Raw genomic sequence first — 24,679 nt, 5'->3', positions numbered from 1 at the left:
TGGGTCTTTTCTTTTGAATTAAGTAACTTTCAGAAATAAAGTGGATGCGATGCCAAACTTAATGAGAACATAAAATTGAAATTCTTAAGATTAAAATAGTGTCGGACCTGAAAGAGGAGATACTTAAGCATTTTGGTCAGATATCAGGCTCACACAGCTTATCACCGTGACATTTGTGGAGTCATTATTTTGAGTAGAACTCACAGAATGAAGTCGACTTGTGCAGAGAGCTGTCCTGTATCTGAAGAAAGGGACCTTATATGCTTAGGTGGTTTAATAAATGTTATCCCATTAACTGCCTAATCAGAAGTGCTGCAAATGAATAAATAATTAGGTTCAATATAGGTGCATTAGGTGCATCTTCTGCAGAGATGTTAAAATTTTATAGCTTTTATTATCATAAAGAAATACACCACCAAATATGTAATCCTGTAAATAGGAGCTCGTGTGACAAATATCAATGATGGTGTGCTGTCTCAGCTACTCAAGTGCAAACCCAGAGCAGGGGCCCGAAGGGAATATCCAACATGTAACACCAGCATAGCAGCTTTAGTTTTCAGAAGAAACCACACAGGAAATTCCCACACATATTTTAGGGCATTCCTATATATTTGCACACTGTGCTTTGGTTTTAACTATTGATAACCGTGAGTTGTGCAGATGTCTGTCCCGCAGTTCTTTCCTTTTTTCCTTTGTTTTACACCACGGAGACACGTTTTCTGCTAAACCTATCACTTTGTCCTGCTGATCAGCTCAGGGATTCCCATGTTTTACCTGTACAGAATGTATCGATACAGGAGCTTCAGGCTCAGCTTGAGCAGGAGACAAGAATTCACCGAGAGGAGCAAGAAAAGTTTACAGAAAGGATTATCCAGGTAAATACAAAACCCGCCTGCTGGGTGACGCATGACCATGATATGTGGCATGGACCTTGTTTGTCAGGACCATGGGAACTTGTATCCTGATGGCTGTGCCTGTTTGACCTCATCTGAGTAAATGAAGAATCTGGAAGTTGGGGAAATGTAAACTCAAGCCTATTTTGCTGCTTTGAATCTGGCTTCTCTGCTTGGTGGAGAGAAGTTTTGTCCTCCCCTGCATGGGGGAAGTTGAGGTAGAGACATGAAATACTGATGGGGATTTATATCAGCCCCTTCAGCTCTCTGTGAGCTGGGGAAGGGTGTCTCTGGGAGCACATTTTGGCTCTATGCCTTACTCTGACCCCTCCTAGCCCAAAGAAAATCCAACACTTCTCTGAAGTCAGCGGAGTTGTTACACGCTCATATCTGAGACACGAATCAGGACTTTTTTGTATTTCTCAGTACCCCATGCTTCCAACCCTCTTATTCATAACTGCTGAATAAATCATATTTTGTTACATGGGCTCCCCCTGCTCTTTTGAAAGCTGGAATAGATTAGTCAATAGTTTTGTGATCTCTAGCTCCTAGAGTGAAAAAAATCTGTTGCTAATTTTTGCAGACTGTTTGGCTCTTAACTGAAGTTTTCTTTTTAAATTTACTTCATAGACTAAATTCAGCATGATTGTTGCATAGTGTAAAGCATTTTTCCTTGTGCCAGCTAATATCATTATGCCCAAGTGATATCTCTCTGTTTTTACATAAGTAGCTTTAATTTCCAGTTGATCTCCATAGGAGCTTTCTCATGGAAGAGGCAACCAGTAAATTGATTTCCTTCCTAGTTGCCTTGGCCATGAAAGCTTTTTGGAAGCTATGCCTGCCTCAGAGTTCTTTTCTTTTGCAATAGCTTTCCATTGAAAAAGCATAATACTCTATGAAGCTACTTCCACCAGGGTCTTCTGCAAGAATTTGTGACCACGGGGACTAAGATCATAAAAGCTTGTAAAAACAATGAAAAATGCAGCAAAATCAAAGCTAGTTATTCATGTTGACAGCCAGTAGAAATAGAATAATAATAGCATCTTCTGGATTCTTCATTTTTTCCAAGTTAAATCCCGTCCTGTTGATATTGTTCCTTTTTTATCATCTTCCAGGATTTCTGGTGGAAATGACTCAGATCTTTGCTGTATTTAGCCATAACTTCATCTGGTGGAAGAACTGCATCAACACAAAATCAATAGTTGTTTCTTCTTATAAAAATTAAAATTTTTAAAAAAACCTTTTTATTATTTCATTTTTAGCAATGTTTAATGACATCAAATTGATGTGTGCTAGCAGTGTACAATCTCCATGAATGTTATTAGGAGTTGCATGTATGTTTTTTGGGCCATTATAACTAATTTTGTCACAGACTACTTTTAAGCTGCATTTTAAACCCATCTAAGTTAGCAACTACTGTAAATAACTTTAATTTAATCAGGAGCTTTTTAGGGCATTATAGCGTAGATGCTGAAAATTTGCATTATAACAGAGGACATCATTTAAAGGGCAGGAAAGTCCATAGTAAACCATCTAGTATGGACCAGTACCCCGTGTCAGAAGCATCTGAATGTTGCCATGAAAATCAAGCATACATTTCTTATCAGTATTAATTGCTAGGGGGTCCATGCTCCTGAAGAAGAATCTCTGAAGTATTCTTCATTCCTGTGTGAATGTTGTTTGTTGCAGGGTATGTTCTTATGGTTTAGATCATTGTGGTCACTAGTGTACTGTGGCTTTCATAGATACCATCTGTGGAGCTGGTCAACAAAGGGAGAGGCTGTTGTTTGGCAGAATGGAAAATAGTAGAAACCGGCATCTGTAAGCAGTGGCTCTGTACTCATTTTCCATCTGTCTTTTTTTGATCAATGTGAACCGCACCTTGGTTGAAGTGGAAACACTATCTCGTGCATGCAGAATATGAGATGTTGTACAATTAACTTGTACAAGTGCTATTGGGCACAGGTCATGCTATGGTTTGATTTTGACATATTGAGGGAGAAGTCATGTTTAAAGAATAATGTTTCAGGTGGCCTTGTGTTGAAACAGATGTAATTATGCATGTGCTCCAAAGAATGAGCTTTTCTTGGTGCTTCTAGTACTGAAACTGAGACATGTTGAATACCAAGTTGCAACCTATTCCTGTCTCTTCAGTTCTGCGTGTGTCCCTGATCTAGTTGTATTGGAATGAGAAACTGTTCATTCAGATGCCTCCAAGTATGAACTGTGAGAAATGAGGGACCAGTAGTTGTATCCAAGATACTGGATGTGGTTCCTTCAGACGTGTTGCCCTTCCAGAAGCAGAGGGAGACGTAGCCACAGAGGAACAGATCAGTCTGTGGCTGGGGAAGGAAGAGGCAAGGCTAATATTCCAGGTTGTCTGAAGGGCAGGTGTGGTCCCACCTTGTAGGAATGGCTGCAAATGCATTTAGCCGGTGTGATGTGTGCAGCAGTCTGGGGTAGTGGCTGTGCTGGGAACATACTGCAGGAATACAATCAAGAAGGGGAGGAAAATATGAGTGGTATAAAATATTGAAGCAGCAGCAGAGGTCTCGTGCATCTTAAAAGTAAATGTCCACTTCCACAGCAGGTTATTTGGATATGGTTATCTAAAAAAAGCTTATCAGCAACTGTCCTCTAATTTCCTCAACCATCGTAACTGCTGAGGAACTCATTGAGCCAAACTCAATAGCTAGTCACTACTGATGAAAATTAGAGATTTCAGTTTGTCTCACCCAGCAAAGTACAAGTCCTGAAGATCGCCCCAGGGCACCACCCCATTGACATGCTGTCTGTTGTTCCATTAAAGCTGGAGGAGGAGCACATGCAGACCTTGCGGAGGAAAGACTTGGAAGTGCAGAGCCTGACTTTGCAGAACAAACTGGAAGAGAAGACCTGGAACCAGGAGAAAAGCCTGCTGCAGCAAGAACTCAGGCATTTCAAGCAGGACACCTTTCTCTTGTATGTCAAACTGAAGTGGCTGCTGAAACATTGGAGGCAAGGCAAGCGAATGGAGGAGGAAGGGGAGGACGTATTAGAGGTAACTGTCCCACCTTATTAACCCAATGAAGTTGCAAGCGGTGGGGTACTGGGATGTCCCTTCTTTAAGTGTAGACTTTAAATATGTTGTGGCATCAGCAATTCTATAATTACACATAGATTTAAAGGGGATTCAAATTAAACATTAAGCCTCTTCATAAGCTGGCTTGTGCTAAAGTATGTTCTGCATGATATGTTACAGATCACCCATCTTTAAATCTAAACCCTTAACTAGTACAAACATCTGGTCCTGAAAAACTCTCTCATAGTAAATGAAAATTTAATTAGGTCTCAAAGATAGGACTCCTGAATAATTTTTTGAAAGAAAAAAAAGGTTAGCGAGCTGATGGAGTCAAATCTGTTTAGATGGGTTGAGTGCTGTCATTTTTCTCATTGTGTGCACAGTGTGTTCCTTAACAAAGCCTTCAGCAATACAGATGGAGGGAAGCTCTGTTTTCATGTTGACAGGAGAATTATACAGCTTCTTGTGGGAACTTACAGTGAATCATTCTTGTTTGTTCATCTTCTCCATACACACATCTAACACCGTCAGCAGCAGTATGCCAGTAGTCATCATGGCGATTTTCCAAGCAGCAACTAAATTAAGATCAGGAATTTCAGAAGTACATAACAACCTGGAATCCCCAAGATGACACATCTCAGCAGGGGTGTGATTGCCAGCCAACATGCACCGTGAAGAAAGGTGCTGCTAAATTGTGTTGAGTTGCACATCCAGAATTACCATTTGCTTTGGAAATCTTACCTAAAGAAAAAAATAAGTTTAAAAAAGTGTTTACACATTCTGACATTTTATACAAAATTCTTGAGAATAGTAGATTTGTTTTTCAGGTTCATGCAATTCTGAAGCAATTTGCTAAGGCAACTAAGTAATTTTTCTCAGTATTTCTGATACTTACGTTTTTCAGTGATACCTAGTGTTTTTCAGTGTTTGCTGCATTTGGCAGTACAGGTAACCTTCCAGGTCTGGTAGGAGTATGCTTAAGTTGAATACTGCAGTGTTTTGTATTCTTAGATAAAGGGTAGATGAACATCTTTACCTTCATCTGCTGTAGTAATATGAGTCAGAAACAAGAGATGAGTAGCTATTTAGAAATAATTTGCTTCTACTTTACTTCAGCAGTACTAATTTGCTTTTATGTAAACTAGCTCATTTTCTAATATCAAAATAGCTTTCATTTTTTCACTGTTTGCATTTTTTGACTGGTTAATTTATAATCAATGCACCTCCAGTCATTATTGGGATCATGTATTTTGCTAACACATTAGAGAGAATAAAGTGATAGATTTGAATACTTCCTGATCTCCATATCTTCATCAGACAATACAACAGTGTCTTGAATAGTTTTTCATGGATGTGTGATGGATTATATCCAGCATGCTACATTATACCCATCTTCTCAGCTGCACAGATCTCCTATTTTGCAGGCCTGCATAGTGTTGTGTTCACATATGCAACATGTGCCCACCCAAAGATAATTTCCTGTAGCCTACAGAATAGAAGTTAATATATCCCACCACAGGGATGCAGAGGAAGATAGTCCCTTCCCTTAGCCCTTCAACAGATTTCTGTCCCCTGAGGTAAATGGCAAAAGAGTGTTGATGTGTCCCACCTCTTGCCTTTTAGATTGAGCACTCTGAGGCCCTGCCCAACTTTGGCATTCAGTCTGAGCAGAAGGTGGATGATGCAGAGCGAGAGGAGGAGGAAGAGGATGTTGTGTTTGCACTGCCAGATTTCTCCCAGCATCCCACCACAGAGAGCACTGATCATGGACCACAGCTGCAGACTGCAGAATTACTGCAGCAGCAGAAGCAGGTACTATACCATTTCTATATCGTGCCCTGGGAATGGAAACTGGATTTTCCAAGGGAGTTCATTTTCTCCTGCTGCTGTGTTAAATCACCTAGAATCATACTTGTACAAATACTTCTAGCTACACAGCAACTACAGTGGATTTCATCCATTATATTTATATTTAATCAGGAGACACATGATTACTGTTGTCCTGTTGGCAGATGCTATCAGTGGAAAAACCCTATTTCCTCTTGTGGCTGTTTGCCCAGAAACATCTATCAGTATGTGACGGTTTGCAGAATTGACATGCTCCTCTTCTCTGAGCACATCTATTGTATTCTACTGTCAAGCTTTTAGCAAGAAGAGGTGATTTTATTCCCTTTAAATAATTTAAGAAACTAGCACATGTATTTAATGTTTCCCTTAGAGATGATGGGAAAACAATGCAAAAGTTCCTTCCTGTCACTGGGCTTGTTTTTAAATGCCTAAAAGATAAGGGCTGGGAGGGATCACTCACCACTTATGGTCACGGGCAAAAGACAGGTTCAACTCGGGGAAGAAACAAAATCAATTTAATTGACTACCAATCAAAACAAAACAAGGACACTGAGAAGTAAAACCAAACCTTAGAACACCTTCCCCCCAGCCCTCAACCCCACTCCCGGTTCTCTCCACCTCCTCCCCCCGGCGGTGCAGGGAACAGGGGATGGGGGTTGGGGTCAGCTCCCCACACCTGGTCTCTGCCGCTCCTTCCTCCTCAGGGGGAGGAGGACTCCGCAGTTGGCCCCTCCTCCACTGGGGGGTCCCTCCCATGGGAGACAGTCCTCCACGAACTTCCCTGGCGTGGGTCCTTTCCATGGGCTGCAGTCCTTCAGTCACAGACTGCTCCAGCGCAGGCTTTCCCATGGAGTCACGGCCATCCTGGGGGGCACCCACCTGCTCCAGCGCGGGCTCCTCCATGGGCTGCAGGTGGGCATCTGCTCCACCGTTCACCACCGTGGGCTGCAGGGGCATCCACCGCCTCAGGCGCCCCTCCTCCCCTCCTTCCTCCTCACTGACCTCGATGTCTGCAGAGGGGCTTGTTCCTCTCACATCCCGCTCCCCCCACTCACTGCAGGTTCCCCTTCTTAAATCTGTTCTCCCAGAGGCGCTACCACCGTCACTGATGGGCTTGGCCTGGGCCAGAGTCACGTCCGACTTGGAGCCGGGGAAGCTTTGAGCAGCTTCTCACAGGAGCCACCCCTGCAGCCCCCTCCCCCGCTACCAAAAAAACCCGTACCGCACAAATCCATAACACCTTCCAAACAGGAAAAAAGTGCTATTTCAACACTGCAAGAATGAGTGAGTTTGCTAAATATTTCTCATTTTAAGCACTTTTTTTGCCTGCTCACACTAGTGAATCTTCTCATCACCACTGTGTTTATTGACAGCCATGTAAAAAGGGTTTTCAGTGTTATGAGGCTTGTATTTGTCAATGGCAAGAAAGGTTTGTGATTATTCTCTGGCACAGAAATAGGAAGCCCTAGTGTAGGTTAATTCTGATGCTGTCATAGATTCAGGGCATCAGAAGTGTCTTCTGGAGGACCATGACAGATTAGTTGCCTGCACACCTCCTGCACCCTTGAGGCTCTGCCAGAACCTTGATCTGCCTGCACACACCTTAGTATCAGTTGGGCCTGAATTGTCCATCTCACTGTGGTGGATGGCTTGGATCTGCAAACCTCCTGCGTGCAGGACCTTCACTGTGCTCACCAACCTCACAGAACCTGGTCCTTGCTCTACACACATTACAGACTTTCACCCATAAACATCAGCTCCATTTAATTCACATTAACTAAACAAAAACAGAGCAAGAAAACACTTTGCCTGTGTTGTCCCAGCTTTAAAAGCTCTAAGAGTATCAGCAGACCCAGAGCACATCCTTCCTGAAGGGGTGGATCTCAGCAGTGCTCACCTCCCAGTATACCACTGACTAGCCAGGCTGCACTGGAAAACACCCAGGGTTTTGGGGGTCTTCTGCAGGTTCCTCAAGCCTGCAGCTGGATAAAAGCACTGTTTGTATGGGGAGTTTGCGGTGAGTGGTGAAGCTGGAACTCTCCAAGGTTTGCACCTGCCCAGGAGAGCCCTAAGTTGCTGGTTCTGCCTGGCAAGCTCCAAGATGAAATTCATCAGCACTTGTTTCACATTAAGAAGGAAATTTTGCAATAGTCTAGGAGTGGCTGAGATAACTAGGTCAGAAAGAAGAAAGGGCTTATGGTGACTTGGAATAACCCGTATTTATCTTTAACATTTAATGTTAATATTTAATGGCTTGTATTTTCAGCCTGCACTCTTGCTGCTGACTTTCTCACCCTGCCTGGAAAGTGGAATTGTTTTGAGAAAAATGATAAACCCTGAGGCTTTAATTTTAACAAGAAGCCTTTAATTTTTTTACTATGATTTGAGGTACTCGACTTGGTGGAAAGTACACATCTCACTTGTCTGGGATTTTTATGTGGCCAGTGTGTGGATGAATGAAGGCACAGCAGAGGGGAGAGGGGAGAAAAAACGTTAGTTGATGAGAGGCAGAGTAGATGGGGACTCTGGGAAGGGCCAATTCATCTTTCTCTTCATGGCGTTGTCCTTTGGCTGGTAGCCAAGAAAGGGTTGGGCAAGGAACTGACAAGGCTCAAGAGCCAAGTGTGAAGTCTAGTCACAGGCAGGAGATAAGCAAGCAAGTCAGGCTGGCAGCACAGTAGAGGAGGGCTTGCTGTAAGTCAGCATTTCTATGTGTGAAGTGAGATCAGGGTGAACAGCCTGTGGAAAAAGGAAGAGCTTTGGTTCAGTTGAGTAGAAAGGGTGAGATGCCTGTTGGATGGTGCAAGATTAGGGGAGTAAGAAGAAAAGAGTTTACACATCTGTGGTCCAATGGAAAAAAAACATTAAAAACCAATACAGTCAATGGTGTTGCTGGGTGGGAGTCAAGAAAATCCCCAGTTAGTTGGTTTTTGCTCATACAATATTTGTTTTCACACCTTACCTAAGTGAAAAGCCCAAAGTAATAGTGATTAAGACCTAAATATACTAAAATTATTTGCACCAAGATCCTGCTTCACTTTTGCCTACATCTGTGATTAGACAGAGAAAATGCATAGTTCTCATTCAGTGTTTAGGCTCATGACCTTGTGTTTTAATTGACTGCTCTACTAACCTGCTTGTAATACCAGACTGTGACTAAATTCTTAAGTGAAATTCTCAGAGAAAAAAGAATTGTGATTAAAAGCAGAACCAAGCTTCAAACAACTGCTCTGGTCCCAAACTTTTCTAGAGCTGGAGGCTCCCGTTTCTGGGGTTGACTCCAAAGACATGGAATTAAGTAGAGTTTTACTACATTAAGGTTTTACTTACTGTCAGCTGTTGTTTCCTTTACCTATAAATCCTGAGCTTTGGATGCAACAAGACTTTAAACTGCTTTTGTAATTCTCTTAGATCAGTGGTGAATCCGTCAGATTCCTCCATGCTCTAAATTTCAGTAACTGGTAAGGTACTAAAGAGCCAGCTCCTTGCATGGGAGACTGTCCAGGGAATAACAGCCATGCCCCATTTCTTCTGCCTGTACAACATCCCTGGGAGGAAGGAGAAGACCATAACAATCCTTGTTATGTATCTATGGGACTTATTCTTATGCAGTTGTTTGGTAGTTTTACCAACAGAAATCTAAAACATGTCTAGATGTAAATGTTGTATTTCAGAGCACATTGTCTCAAAAGTACTTTGTCTGTTCTCCAAAAACATTCCAGTTTGGCAAAACAGAAAAAATAACCACACAGACCTCTCCAAATTCAGACTGTAAATACAAAGTCTTGCAAAAGAGACTTCACTGCAGGAATTGAAAGTATGTAAACAAAATTGGATTTATATTGGCAAGTTAATTAAAATACCATCAAACCCAGGGGGCACCTGGGATACTTGTCTCATAACAGCAACATTGATGTAAGACATGCCCTCATCCCAGTAGGCTACAAACCTGTGATGAGGCTCTTTTGACTCCTCTCGGTACTAGTCCATCACTTCTTTCTTTGCAAACCTAGTTTTACAGGACTGAAGCTATCAAATGTATGCACAGGAAGAAGGGATGTAGCTTGCTTTAGTGTTATTTGGGTTTATTTTTTCTTCTGCCTCATTTCCCTCGTGGAGCCTTCAGACTACTTTGCCAGATAAAGGTTTATGCAGCGTACCAGAAAACACAGAACGTGGCTCTTGGATGAAAGCACTTCATAGACATTTGCGGTCAGGGTTTTCAAAGAGGATGAGGCCAGATTTTGATGCAGTCAATACCCAGCAGCTCCTGTTGTGACACTAAGGACAAATCTTCAGAAGAGCTCTTATTCTGATTACTACACAAGGGGCTTGAGATGTTTGGAGAATTTAGCCTTAATTGGATATCAGAACAAAAATGCATGGTGGAAACATAAAATCTCATTACATATTGAAAAGTAGGTGATCTTATATGCATGATGGAGACTGCTGCTGTATAGTAGGAAACTGCTAATTGGCATTGAATGTTAATGGAATTAATTCTGCTTCTGTGGGTGCGTTTCTTATAAAACCCCATGTTGTACACCATCACATTTCATTAGCCCAGACAGATTATAGGTCAGTCAGTGAGCACCTGCAGACATTTCCCTGCATCTAGCATATTTTTGCTGATGAATCAAATGACTTGGAAAAAGTAGACCACATTTGTTTGTTTTTTAAAGAGAAAAGGCACCATGGTATGTCTGATTAGTGATTACAAAAGTGGGTGAGGTGGGCTCAGTGATGCCAAAAATCTGATGAGTGTTTGAAATCATCTTAGCTGTCTACATAAAATTTTCTCTGTATTGCCACTGAAAAAAAAACACATGAAAATTATTTAGATTTTTTCATACATCTGTTTACTTGACTTGTCTACAAAGAAGTCCCTGTATAGGTATTTCATGAAATACCACATAAGAGGAACTGCAGGAAGCTTCCACTTGGGAAAATAAATAAAAAATAAAATCAATTAGACTATCATGCAAGAATCGAGACAGCTAATTTTGGTTAGGCCTTCCCAAGGAAGCCAACGCATTTATGAGAACCAGGTGATTAAATGCTGGATTTGTTGAGTAAGCTTTCCCATTTTTCTGCTCATGCTGTGTCTGCCAATCAAGTATAATTTTCTTGAAAGTCTTTTCTATTCAGAATAACTTGTCAAATACAATCTCTGGCTACTTCCTGATCTTTGAGAGGCTCATTGGGAATATTTCATTTAAATTTTGGATAAATAAATCATGTTACACATTTCTGTTTTTTAATTCAATGACTGTAAAAAATGGTGGGATACCTTTCATATTACTGATACAAAATAAATCTTAAAAAAAATGTTTTACAATATTTAACATAAAAATGACAGGTTTTGCAAGTCTCCAGATGTGCGGAAAGTGCAGAAAGTAAATGCCAAAACGAAGGAAAAAAATATTAGATATTTGAATAAGTATACATGCTGTCTTTCAGTACTTGCCAAGATCAGATGTCAGCTCTGGGCTAGACTTTCAATTTAACTCCATTCTTGGCTCCTGCCTAGCATAAGAGCACAGACAACATTTTCAGTATGACCACGACATTCTCAACAAGACATGGATGGGGATTTGCTCTTTGATCCCATCTTCCAGAGGGAAAGTGGTCTACCTGGCATTCATGCCTTTGGTACCAAACAGGGTGCTGCTGCAAAGCTAACCTGTGTGCAGCTGCCTGGAACTAAGCAGAAATGTGAAGTACAGACTAGTGAAACACCTTAGCAGAGATACTCAGCTCAAAACCTCACTTTTTTTTCCAAAGTAATTTTATCTGATAATACAAAAGCATTGAAAAGTAATTCCTTTTCTTTATATGTAGTTTACAAATATTTGAGGTTTGATGCTGAGCAGTGAATGTATGTATGAGACAGCCAATTACCCAACAAACCTCAGGAATGATACTCTAGCTTTGGTTTACAATATTAAAAAAGAAGTTATTACAGATGTCCTCAATCCAGAAAGATGCTTAGTGCCTCTTTCAGGGTGACTGAAGTATCTTTGGCTTTTATGGGTGCTTCAGGAGTAGGGCTAACAATAAGTAGAATCATAGAATTGCAGAATCATAGAATCATTTAGGTTGGAAAAGACCCTTAAGATCATTGAGTCCAACAGTAAACTTAACACTGCCAAGTCCACCACTAAACCATGTCCCTAAGTGCCATGTCTACACATCTTTTAAATACCTCCAGGCATAGTGACTCACCCAGTTCCCTGGGCAGCCTGTAGACAGAGAAGGCATTGCTGTTCTTAGTTTTCTCATGCAAAAGTTAGTGCAGGCACTTTCTGTTCCATGCAGTGGACATGCAGGCATTTTTTCTCCTAAAAATGAAACTGGAGGCTAAAACCATCCAATGACAGCATGTCATTTGCTTTGTTGTGTCAGGCAAGTGAAAATCGGAAGCTCCTGAATGCTCTGAAGGGTTTGCTGGATGACTTCCGCATGGAGCTGCGGGATGAGGAACGTGAGCGCCAGGGGCTGCAGCAGCAGTATGCCCTGCACAAAGCAGCCTGGGAGGTGGAAATGACTGAACTGAAGTGTCACCTTGAACAGGTAACATCCCCTGCTTCCAACACTAGTAAAGAATGGCTGAGGTGCTTAATGAAATGGGAAATCTGTGACAGCCAGGAAAGGGACTATATTTATTAATTTTACCCATGTGCCTGAAAGCCCCCCTAAAGCCTGAGCAAAGCTTTGCCTTTGATTTGCCTCTTGGATTCCAGTTGTCCCAGTACAAGTGCTCGTGTAGTAGGTACTCTGTAATGTAGGTGAGGACAAAGGAACTGAACCTCTTCTTGCTGTATTTTCTTAGAAGAGTTGGCTGATAATGTATCAGCTGCAGTAATGAGACATGCAGGTGTCTGTATTTATTGCCATTTATAGGAGAGAAAAATGTCTTGATGTTGGCATGCTCACAATTAGCTGGTCTTTGTGCCTTGGCACATAACAACTGTGGTATTTGATGCATAGGAGAGAAAAGAGTAATTTAATAATACTAAAGTGATAGATTAATATGTTAATATTAAACCAGCTATTCAAAGCTACTGGTTAGTGATGGCTGGTACCCCACTGAAGAGAGAGCTCTAGCTACCTGCCATGGGATACTGTTAGAAGTATGTATATAAAATCTGGTGCCAGGTGCTTCAGTGTCATGTACGGCTGTTCACAGAAGATGTACTGTTTCTGAAGCAATATGAAAACAAATCGGCAAAAACCCCACAAGGATTCATTTCCAAAGCTGATGGCATGAAAGCTCTAATTTTCCGCATTGAAGGGGGAGGAGTGGGAGAATTAGTACGTTCAGGTCTTAAGAAAAGGATTTGTAATTGTAGAGCTTCTCTGTAGAAGACAAATATAATAAAGATACTCACTGCCGGGAGGGTGGTACATTTAGGAGGATTTACTGAACATCGGAGACTCACTCTGATGCACAGAGCTGAGGTGCGAGTGCTGCTTTTCCTGCCCAGATACTGTAGGCTGCTTTCCCAAAATGAAGGAAGAAGCTTTCATTTTAGCAGTTTTCTCTCAACAGATTCAGATTCTCAGTTCAGCTGCTGCTTAGTGCACACACATTTCCAGACAACTGATCACTTGAAAAAGGAAACAAAATCAATTCCCATTTTTGCTCCTCCCAAAATAAAACCTCAGTGACATATTTACCTTAAACTCGAGATGGCAACAAAGAACAAAACTTAGAGAAAGTTAGTCTGACAACAAACTGCCAATTTAGAGCTTGCATGCTTTGCTTTCATGTGGGAGATAAACTCCCAGGCTGTCTCTTTGGCTGCTGTTTGGCATCAGGACGGTGCTGCCACTCCTGTGCAGGGAGAAGAAAGATTTGCCCCCTTCCTTCTAGGGCAAATCTTATCTTTCCTACCTCCATTGCTCCACTGGTAATAATGTATAACATATAGTAATTACTGATCCATGAGTGTTAATTTTAACATTTTTTTCACACAAATGAAAAGAATTAAACTGGTCAATATTTAAGATGTAAAACTGTCTTCCTTAGCCAATTCCCCACAAAATTTCTATTTCACACTAAAAACAGGTCCCTAATGCAGTAGCAAAAAGATAGCACATCAATCATTACAATGTCAATTAGGGTAGGGCAAACAATTTAAGTGTCCCACTGAGGTCTGGTGTGTGTGCTTACAATTACAAGGAGGCAATTAAAAAATTAATATAAAAATAATAATATAATAAACCTGAAATAGAAATAATATAATCATAAATTTAACTCAAACTAATGTTAAAGATTCAAAATATGGGGTGTTTGAACTATAGGTTCAATTTCAGGATCAAAGTGGGAGGAGCTAGTGAGCAACGTGTAAAATGCCAGCATTACATATAGTCAAGTTAACATCCGTTGCTATTCTGTGACCAACATGTGGCATAACAACAGCTTTAACTAAATAGCCAAGTCTGTCAGGTTGATATGGGTACGAGGACCTCATGATGTCATTTTGTTGTTTTGACTGGTAGTGATGAAGCAGTGGGCTGAACAGCGCTCCCACTGTAGGTTTCATATAGAGCTGCCAAACCCCTGACAAGCCCATAGATAATCAAGGCCATTCTAGCCTCCACTGTTGTCTTCACTGCTGCTGTTTTCCACTTTTTTTGTGAAGCAGTAGGTCAGTTAACAAGAGCATTTTCCTCAAGAGAGTCAACTCCTAATTAATAGTTACTGACAATGGTTTTGCATTTTGATACTTCAACTCTCTGTATAGGAAAGAAAGAAAAAAAGGAAAGAAAACTCTTTTGATACAAAAACGCTGCATATCAGAGGTGACACTGTACTGTTGCCTGTTGCTTTGGATTTTTAGTACTGCATATATCATTAAAAAGAAAAGTCTTGGCTGTGTCATGGTTCAACCCCAGCCAGCAACGAAGCACCACACAGCCACTCGCTCACTTCCCCCCTGCCCAGTGGGATGGGGGAGAGAATCAGGGAACAAAAAAGTAAAACTTGTGGGTTGAGATAAGAACAGTTTAACAGGACAGAAAGGAAGAAAATAATAATCGTAATAATAATAATAATAAAATGACAATAATAATAATAATAATAATAATAATAAAAGTCTTGGAATACACCAAACAACTGATGCACAATGCAATTGCTCACCACTCACTGACCGATGCCCAGTCAGTTCCCAAGCAGCAATCCACCCCTCCCTGGCCAACTGCCCTCAGTTTATATACTGGGCATGATGTCACATGGTATGGCATACCCCTTTTGCTAGTTTGGGTCAGCTGTCCTGGCTGTGTCCCCTCCCAACTTTTTGTGCCCCTCCAGCCTTCCTGCTGGCTGGGCATGAGAAGCTGAAAAATCCTTGACTTAGTCTAAACACTACTTAGCAACAACTGAAAACATCAGTGTTATCAACATTCTTCTCATGCTGAACCCAAAACATAACAGTATACCAGCTGCTAGGAAGAAAATTAACTCTATCCCAGCCAAAACCAGGACAGCTGTCAGAAATGCATGTATATCTTATTTGGCAGAAGGATCCTTAGGCATTGTTTTTAAGATAAAATTGTGATAATGCTGAGCCAATAAGGAGTCCTAGTAATTCTCAGCTTCCAGCTGGGCAAGTAAAAAATCCCACTATTCCAGGAACTGGGAACTGAGAAAAGTTTGGAAGAAGGAGGGAGTTAGTATGAGGGGCCAAACCCTGTGTATGCTTTGAGAACTTGCATGTAAGGACACAGACCCTCACTAGGACTTTGACAAATGGTCCAGCTTCACGATGCCTGGAGGGAATATAAGCTGTGGTGCACATGGGGAGGCATCTGGCCACCCTTAGCAGTTAGCAGGTTTGGGAAAGTCACACCTAGACTTTCATGCTAAGGAGCCACCTATGGACCTTTCCTCCATGATTGGAGCTGGTTTGTCAAAACAGAGGCAGAAGGACTCTCTCCTTGCCAGGAGCATTGTTCTGCTTTCCATAGGCACCAAGAACTGTCTTCTGAATCTAAAGACACTGCCTCTGACTGGAGAAGGTTTTAGGTCCCAAATCACTGAACACCAGGTAATTATTCTGAAGGTGTATCACTGTATATTTGCCTTGGTTTTGAACTCATCTTTGTACTTAGAGACTTCTTGTATTCTTCTCAAATGGGGTAAGAGCCAGGGCTCTGGTCTGGGTGAGCCCATGATCTGGCATGGGATGACTTACTGTATTTTGGCAGCTTGGGCATGGCACTCTAACGGCAGCCATACATTCTTGGGATATCGCTCCTCTGGAGCATGTTCTTACTCTCCACTGCCTCTCTCAGCTTCCTTGCTCTTTGCAGGCACCACTGCCTGTCTTATTTGCTAACTGAAAGGCTGAGAATTTGCCCAGTGGTGGTGAAGAACTCAGTGGTGTAAGGGGAGAGAGAGAATTAGTCTTGTTGAGGTTCAACATTTTGCTATTTTTTTGAGATTCAAAAAAATGGAAGAGGGAATTCGCTTTATAGGATAATCATATAAACTGTATATATTGCAACTGAGCATTTGTTTGCTTTATAGGTTGCTTTTAGCATTTTCATGCTTCATACCAGCTAAAGAATTTATCGCAGGCGTTGGTGTGTCTTCACAACTTAGCATGCTAGCCACAGCTACTGCTGCATGTGGCATTATTCCCCAGGAGGCAGCAGAGTTGTAAAAGTCTGCACTCCAGCCTAGCTGGATTTATCCCAGACACTCCAGCAACCTCCCCTAAGAGCTCCTATTGCAAGATGAGGAGTCTGCGGTGGCATCAAAGGTCCTTGAAAGATGACTTACATATATCACAAAGAATAAGTCCTAAATAGCCTTCTGTCAGGCTTAGGTGTAAGGAAACTGTGCAGAGTTTACTTCATTAGTCCCTTATTATTTTGACTGATCTCAGCTCTGCAGTGATACTCCTGAAATTCATGATTATTTAGTGTCACAGCTACTTAGTAAACCCAGCAGAAACTTGCAAGAGCGATCCGGGGTGGGAGGTACAGAACAGTAAAATTAAAGCAAACAAACCTAAAAGAATAGGTGCAAACATTGCTGACCCTGGATGCAGCACCAACTTTGACTCCTGCAACACCATGAAGTGGAGCTGGGGCCTTGTGGATGGACAGAGGAAGGATGTAGCAAAGGGCAAGAGGCCATCTCCTGAAGTTAGCAGTGAGTTTGGAAACTAGCAGTGATATTTTTATATATTGCTGAACTAACACGTGGGCAGTCAACACGGTGGGGTAGTGGGCAGGAAGGCAGCAAAGCTTTCTGGCTTCTTGAGGAGCCACGCTGCCCAGAATGGTGTCTCCCATCGTGGATCTGCAGCACAAAGGTGTCTGTCCTAGGATGTTCTGCATTTTTGCCCCACGGCACCTCCGGTCCACCACCAAGCTATGCAGTTGTGTGCAGGACAGCCTCTCAGGCATCATTGTGGGTCCCACAAATTTGCACTGCACAAATAGGATAAGCGTGAGAAAGATAGTGTCATGTGGACTTTGTTAAAACAGGATGCTGCTTTTTTATAATTGATTTTTTTTGGTTGGTTGGTCGGTTGTTTGTTTGGTCATTTGAAACAACTGGACTTTGGATATTAGTGGTAGAGGACGCAGGTGTTTTAAGATTTCCCTGTCAATGCAAGTGGCTGTAACAGGATGTTCTTTGCAGCTCAGTACAATTTTAAATGACTCAAGCAATGACCTCTCGGCCATTTATTTGGAGAGGCTGTTCCAGAGACTAGTAAGCTTTACTCCTGAATCCAGTCTGAGCTTCCCTTTGCTCAGAAAGTTTGGGCTTGTTTTCCACAAAGGGCAAGGTGAGGGTGTCCTCCTCTCTTGCTAAAGGAGCATGTTTCCCAGCAGACCTACTGTCTCTCCTTTTTGAGGACAACTTTAACTTAACGGAAGTAGAAATGAGTTTTCGCTGCTTTTCACTTCAGTTCACCTGCAGAGCCAGGGGACGGAGATGTATCCCATTCTGAGTCACTCACACATCTACTGAGTTGTCAACAAAAGGTCAGGCTTCAGGGATAAATTCTTTGCTCGCTTGAACTTACATAAAACCAATGAGCACTTTTTTCACTCTGACAACATTCCAGCAGTGGCCCAGGTTGGGCCATCCCTGCCCTTGGAGGTTTGTCAGGATCCAACTGAACAAAGTCCTGCACAACCGATCTGATCTCAGAGCCAACCCTGCTGGAAACAGGGGGTTGGACTAGAGACCTCCTGACACCCCATGGAGCCTGCATTTTCCTATGAATCTATTACCTTGGGTCAGCTCTTCTCATCTGATTGAGCTGATGCCTGAGCATGAAGTGAAGAAGAAGGGAGGGAAGGCAGCATCAGCTAACTGCCCTAGAAATCAGTTCAGACACCAGAACCTGCAGAGATAGGGAGATGATCTTGGTACATCTCCTTCTGCTACTAACACCCTCCTTTGTTGGAAGGTGTGAGGCGCTGTACAATAAGACCATTGCTGAGGGTTGTTCTGGGAAAAGTCTCTTCAGAAGATGAATGCACTCTTTCTAGGTTTTGGGTGCACTGAGTGAGAGCACAAAAGCAGAGCAGTGGCTGAGGACGTTGTCCTGGCGATTGTCCCACAGATGATGATGAGGCTGGAGTTTATCTCTATGTTTCCTTCATTGCTGGTACCCACACTCCCATCAGAAAGATCATAATTGATGCCTTAATAGCAGGAAATGATAGATCTTGAGAAATTGTTCACTATGGTTTGCACTGTCTTGATTGTAAAACTTTGTTCAAGTTGAACATATTTGATCATTTATTGAGCTCCTCATATCTAAGAATTGCCATAATTTTGCCATTACCTTTGTGAACTTAGGTCTTTAACTCAAATTCATTGTCAGACACAGGCTTTTACCACAGAAAATTGAATGTCCTAGTAATGTTTCACTTTAATGCCAGCTGGAAGGGAAGAGTGAGAACACTTCAGGTGAAACAGGCCTCACTTCTGATGCAAAGGGAGCTTTTAAAAGGGAAAGAGAGGAGCACAAGAAGCTTCTGGCTGAGAGTCATGGTGTGGTGATGGACCTCCGCTGGCAAATCCAGCACAGTGAGAAGAACTGGAACCGGGAAAAGGTGGAGCTTCTGGACAGGCTTGATAGAGACCGGCAAGAATGGGAGCGTCAAAAGAAGGAGCTGCTCAGGCGGATAGAGCAGGTAAGGAGTCATGTTGGGGTGAGCAATGGCTGGCTGCAAGCACGAGGCATTGCACCATTACTACACTCAGGTCAAGGTCAAGAGACTGCATTAAGAAGCAGCACAGGAACAATTTGGTTCCTTAGCTACATCAGTGTTTCTCATGCTACAAAACAATTTACACACACAAGGGAGTAAAAGGAAAATGTTCATAATCCCTATAAAAGACCACTTATGAGAAATCAACTCCAGGTTAAAGGCCATTTCCTGCCTTATTTCAATTACCCCGGACAGGCATGGTCACATCGATTCACTCTGAAAGCTTTTGTGCATCTCTTCATGCTAAAACACTCAATCCCACATGCAGGGTTATTCAAGGTTTGATATACAGCTTCCTGCCAAAAAAGTCTGTTCATCTGTGAATTAGCCACCAAAGATGCAGCTGCTGCAACTGTTCAGTCTCAACTGAATTCTTTTTCTCTAGGAAAAGAACCCAGGGGTTAAGACAAAGAGCCCTGAATGTTAACAAATAAACAGCTATCAATACTAAATATTCAGAAGATATTTCTGACCTTGGTCACATGAATTTTATGCACACCTCTGCTATCATTTGCAAATCTGATAACTGCATACCTGTCCCCTTGTTTTTCGTGCCTATCCATACTTTCATCTGCTTGGTATTAGAGACAAATTATACCTAATGAATTTATTATCTGGTTGGAAGCCACACAAAAAATAAAAAGTTTAATGAGGGAAAGTTAATACACCGTTTCTGACAGAACATTGTTCAGCTCTGAGTCATGCATTCCAGGAAAAGCAAGAAAAACAACTGAAATTGTGGGTCCTCAATTAACTGAATATTTTCTGTCCTTAGAACATCAGAAATGAAACAGCACCAGATTTGTGCATGCTCTCTAGGGAGCACTACGCTTGAATGAAGCACAAAGTAGCTTCACAAGTTAAGTTGATGAAAGTCCAGTGTAACTTCATGATGAGTTTTAGAAAATATCTGCGTCTTACATTCCCATGCCTGGGCTGAAAGAAGAAGCTAAAGAAAAGACACCAGGCTGTAAATATTATGAGTGCAAGACTAAACCTCAGTTTAAGCTATGGCTGTTAAACCCACAGAGAGGCACTTAGGAAAATCTGTACTCTATGGATATTTCTAAAATCACTGCTAAAAGTGTAGGTCTGAGTGGGCAGTGACCAATATGAAGGTTTTACAGACAAAGAAAGGTGATTTTTTTAGCTTCTAAATTTAAAAATGTCAATAGATGATATTCTGGATTTTTTAATCTCCCATTTATCTGAGGGGTTTTGTGTATACTTCATGCAGCTTGTTGAGCTAGCCCTTATAATGCAGCCCAATAGTACATCTCCTAAGATAAAACAACCAACACCTGTGAGCTAGGAAGGTTTGTAGCAGAGCTCTTCATCCAAATTACCTGGTTTCCAGGTTCAGTGGCAGAAGGTGCTGAGTTCTCCATGGCTTGACTGGGCTGGTTCCTAACTGTTGAGTTTCAGTGTCCAAACTGCCTCCTGTGCATTCTTCATGCACAATAAGAATTAAATAACCCTTAGAAAATTTCCCAGTGTACTAAGGATGTGGACACAAACTTTTCTTCAGATAGTCACTGGTACCCCTTCGGATGTTTGTGCTGCTGTTCCTATCAACTATTTTTTAATATTATCTCTTCAGTGTATCCTCAATAGCTTGAGGGACTTAACCTGTTTAAAGACTGCTTTTTCTCTTCCCTGGGAATGGGGCACATTGAAGGAAGCAACAGAGAAATCCCTGTTAATGTTACCTAACCTTTAATTTTCTTTAAACCTGACATAACCTCTCAGTGTCATCTTGGGAGAGCCTACAAAATAGCTCTTAACTAGTCCTGGAGCTGATTTCTTTTGTTAGTATTCTGAAACCTCTAGGCTTCAACTATATATTTACTGTAGAACAGAGTTGTAGACAGAATTAGCAATAGATAGGGGAAATAAAAAATATTATATCAAGCTAATTTCAGACAACTAGATGGTCAGAAATAACATTTGAAATCTTGGCTACCTGCCTGAAAAACTTAATAAGTCAACCTTTGCTTACAGTCAAACATTTGCCTGTGTGACAGAAAGCTTCCAAATATTTGCAGGCTTTTAGCTGAATATCCTCTCAGATCGCACTCATGCCCTGCTTTATATGGAAACAATTAGTATATCTCTGAAGTCTTTCTCCCCAGGGTTTTTCTATGTGTATTCCATGTATGGCAATATGTAGGGGATGAGGAGACTACACCAGTGTGTATGTTTGAAAAACAGAGTCTAAGAGATGGCAGAAGCATGTGTGCCAAATTTCATACTAATGCTTTATGCCTGTCTGCTTTCACACAGCTCCTGAATAATACATGTATGATAGGGGGGAAGCTCACACAAATGTATAAAATATATAAAATACTTTACACTGGATGGTTATGGGAATACTGCTCGCATATAAAAAACACAATGACCTAATTTTTTCAGAGCTCAAAGTTGTGTTTTTTTCTTTTTGAGTACACTGTCACTTTGTTTACCCTTAGAGAATCTCCCTCCTCTGTGCTCCTAAAGCTAATTGTGCACAGAGCATACTGGCAAATACTTAAACCCACAAAATCACCTGTATGAAAAGTTGCATGTTTAAAGGTATAAACACACAGGGACTCAAAATCATTAGTCACTCTTGAAAAGCTAGGCCAGTATTTCTCACTTTAATTCTCCTGTCAGCTGTCTGAGATTCAGAGAGTGAGCCTGTATCTATACTGTTTTCTCATAAAGGTTCCCAGATCATTATCTTTATAGGATCTCTGAAAATCTGGAAGAGCTTGCAACTGGAACTATACATACAGAAAACATGTGATTACCATTTCTCCTTGCTTTGGGTCTTGCCCATGTGCTGGGGAATGGACTCCAGGGTCTCTTGAGTTATACCTTCCAGACCCTACCTTTATATGATACCTTAAATTAGCTCCTTTTAATAAAACTGTTTCAGATTTTGTATATCATGAGCAAAACACTGAAGATGCATTCCTTTTTGTAGACCTGAATCAAGCAAAAATCTCACTGATTTCAGCCCAAGTGCAAATTTAATCATTTGGGACCTAAAATGTTTTGGTCTACATTAGGCAATACAGTGTCTGTTTATTTTTCCAAACACATGCAACAAGATTAAAATGATATGTTTTGTTGGTAGTCAGTCTCTAGGGTCCTAGGGAGTGATTTGCATTTGCAGGTGATTGTCACTAATCTTAGCATGCTGCTCTAGCAAAAAATCAGAGTTACTTATCAGATTCCTGCTGTCATTCATCATGTTTGAAAATTTCACTTACTTTATCTATCCTGTTGTATTTACAGTTAAAGGAGAAGTTGATCACATAATCTAATTTTAAGATTGGCAATTTCACTAGTGGTTCACTGTCTCTTCGCCCAGCTTTTGCAAAGTGTAGAGTTAATAGCTTTGATGGACCTTCCATAAATATGCATTTTCTTCAGGCATGCCTTGCATGCCTGATTCATCCCTTTGATAATGCTGTTCTGTACAAATAGTCAACTTTCTAGACATGTGTTAGGGCTAGACAATCTATAAAACAAAGCTTTTGTCTTTTGTTAAGTGGAATTTTCCACCTCTAGAAACAAGTGATGTAGATAAAAGTGCAAATTTGTATTGCTGACCAGAAGAAAAATGTATTTGTTTTGATGACACTCCAAGTCACTCACCTTTCCTTGAGCTTCTACTTGTATTGCTTTAGGATCTCATATCAAGATTGCTTTTAAATAACAGTAAGTGTTCATTTGATTCCTTAAAAATCAGATTACAGACAGATGCATTATTTTTGTTTATATATGCACACAGTGTGTATATATGTATACATATATACGTAAAGAAGCATAACTATACATATACACGTTTAATCACTCGAAATCCCATGAGTAATAGCATCAAAGTCCTAGAGACATCTCCCTTTGCGGAAGGACCAGTACAGCAAAGCCGTCGTCCCTGGAGCCGGGTGGTGATTTCGAGGTGCCTCCTCAGGGCACAGGTGCCTTGCTCCTGGGGAAGGATGACTTCTGCAGAATGCTATATACTACATAAGTAATTGCTGTTCCTTTTAATTTGCCTTGTATCCAGCTTCAGAAAGAAGTGAGCCCACGAAGAGGAGGTGGTTTTCTGTGTGACCAGAAGGAGAGTAACCTTCGTCCATTTACGACCCAGGGGAACCTTCACATGCCTCGTCCAATGGGGTCAAGATCCTACTCCGATTCAGACACCATTCAGTTTGACAATTCATCACTGTCTAAGCTGAAGGAGAGCGATCGGTGCAGCGCCACGGAAAACCTCTTTCTGGAGTCGCTGTCTCTTGATTCCCCTGACGAATCCGATGAGCACCGGTCTCAGCATCTGGAGCGAGAGAAATTCTTGACCGGATTAACGGAAGTATGCTCTCTTCTACCTTTTATCAAGCTGGCTTGTTGTCTCTTATGTCAGAACTGGTACAGCATCGTGGCTGTAGGAAGTGAGATATTGTGTCACAGGCACAGCTTACAGTTACCCAGCAGTGAATTTGGTATGGACAAGATTTTGTTTCTCGTTATGAGCTGATTAGAGCTGATATGAGCTGTCAATCATCTGGGAAACTGGGAGCCAGCCTAAAGGTCCCAAAGATAACCTCACCTTGTGGCCATTTGTGTTATGAATGATAACTATATTTGACACAACATATTGGTTTAGAAGGTCTTAAATCTCTTCCAGGTGTCAGTAGATACATATATATGAAGAAACATGGGCTATATTTTGTTAGTAAAGCAGTAAGTGCTGTAGTGAGGCACTTCTAGTTGTTCCATTGTGGGTGCCTTCTAAATAGATTAGCATGAGTAAGTGGATGAGATGTTAAAAAAATAAAGTTATTCTTCATCAGCAAAGTACCTACTCTGAGATCACACCATAAAGCTATAACGATGTAAAATGCAGTGCTAAGAGATGCCATTGGGCCATAGTGAATGTAGTCTATGTCCTCCTAAAATCTGCACCACTACAGGCTTACTTTGACAGTTCCAGGTCTTCATGGTTTTGTTTATATTGTTGCTGAATGAAACCCAGGGTCCCCATCCCCACACAGTGGTACAAAGTAGCCTGTGAACTGGCATATGATATTAGTGGCACTGAGAAAGTTCACAATAACCACAATCATACACTTATTGGTTCCTGTGAAATTAAAAACACAGTACAACTTCAAAATGCTAGTATCTCCTTTATTTTCTATTGTTCCTTGAATGTTAATGGCTGTTACTGAACACGAAGCATAAGGAGACTGCCAGAAGTTAAAATTATCAAGCAGGCAGCATGTTGCTTGATGCAAGTTTTGAGTACTTTCTTCTTGCCTGAAAATTCAGATTTGTGCACGTGGATTAGACATTCGGCTTGTGCCCTGAGCGGGTAAATACTGGTTGAGTGTATACATTATAGCAAATAGGGAAGTATCTGTGTACTCTAGCTTGAAAATTTGACCACTCTGGAAAAGAGTTTGTCAGCAGGTCACATCTCAAGCTCCCTGCAGGACCAGGTTCACTGGTGTGCCTTGACTGCATGCCTGTGAAAATTTGACCCAAGCATTTCTTTGAGATGTATAACTTTGTTACTCAGCTAAAGGATTGGGGAATCAAGTTCTTTGAGAGGAAGAAGAGAAAAAAAGATTAAGAGAGGCAA

The 24,679-nt window shown here is 41.4% G+C and overlaps 1 protein-coding gene across 1 annotated transcript in view; it reads left to right on the top strand.

Annotated features, from left to right (window-relative positions):
• MTCL1 (microtubule crosslinking factor 1) overlaps positions 1–24,679 on the top strand; it is a 100,754-nt gene that overhangs the window by 63,142 nt on the left and 12,933 nt on the right. The window contains exons 6-11 of the mRNA XM_010584830.1: positions 753–875; positions 3,703–3,933; positions 5,578–5,766; positions 12,208–12,375; positions 18,718–18,972; positions 23,105–23,410. Of these exons, the coding sequence (XP_010583132.1) occupies positions 753–875; positions 3,703–3,933; positions 5,578–5,766; positions 12,208–12,375; positions 18,718–18,972; positions 23,105–23,410 (1,272 nt within the window). The remainder of the gene's footprint in view (positions 1–752; positions 876–3,702; positions 3,934–5,577; positions 5,767–12,207; positions 12,376–18,717; positions 18,973–23,104; positions 23,411–24,679) is intronic.

This window comes from Haliaeetus leucocephalus, unplaced genomic scaffold (assembly GCF_000737465.1).
Source record: "Haliaeetus leucocephalus isolate CR32 unplaced genomic scaffold, Haliaeetus_leucocephalus-4.0 Scaffold1007, whole genome shotgun sequence".
NCBI classification, from domain to species: domain Eukaryota; kingdom Metazoa; phylum Chordata; class Aves; order Accipitriformes; family Accipitridae; genus Haliaeetus; species Haliaeetus leucocephalus.
Note: the sequence above shows the minus strand (reverse complement) of the source record. Positions and strands in the feature narration are given on the sequence as shown.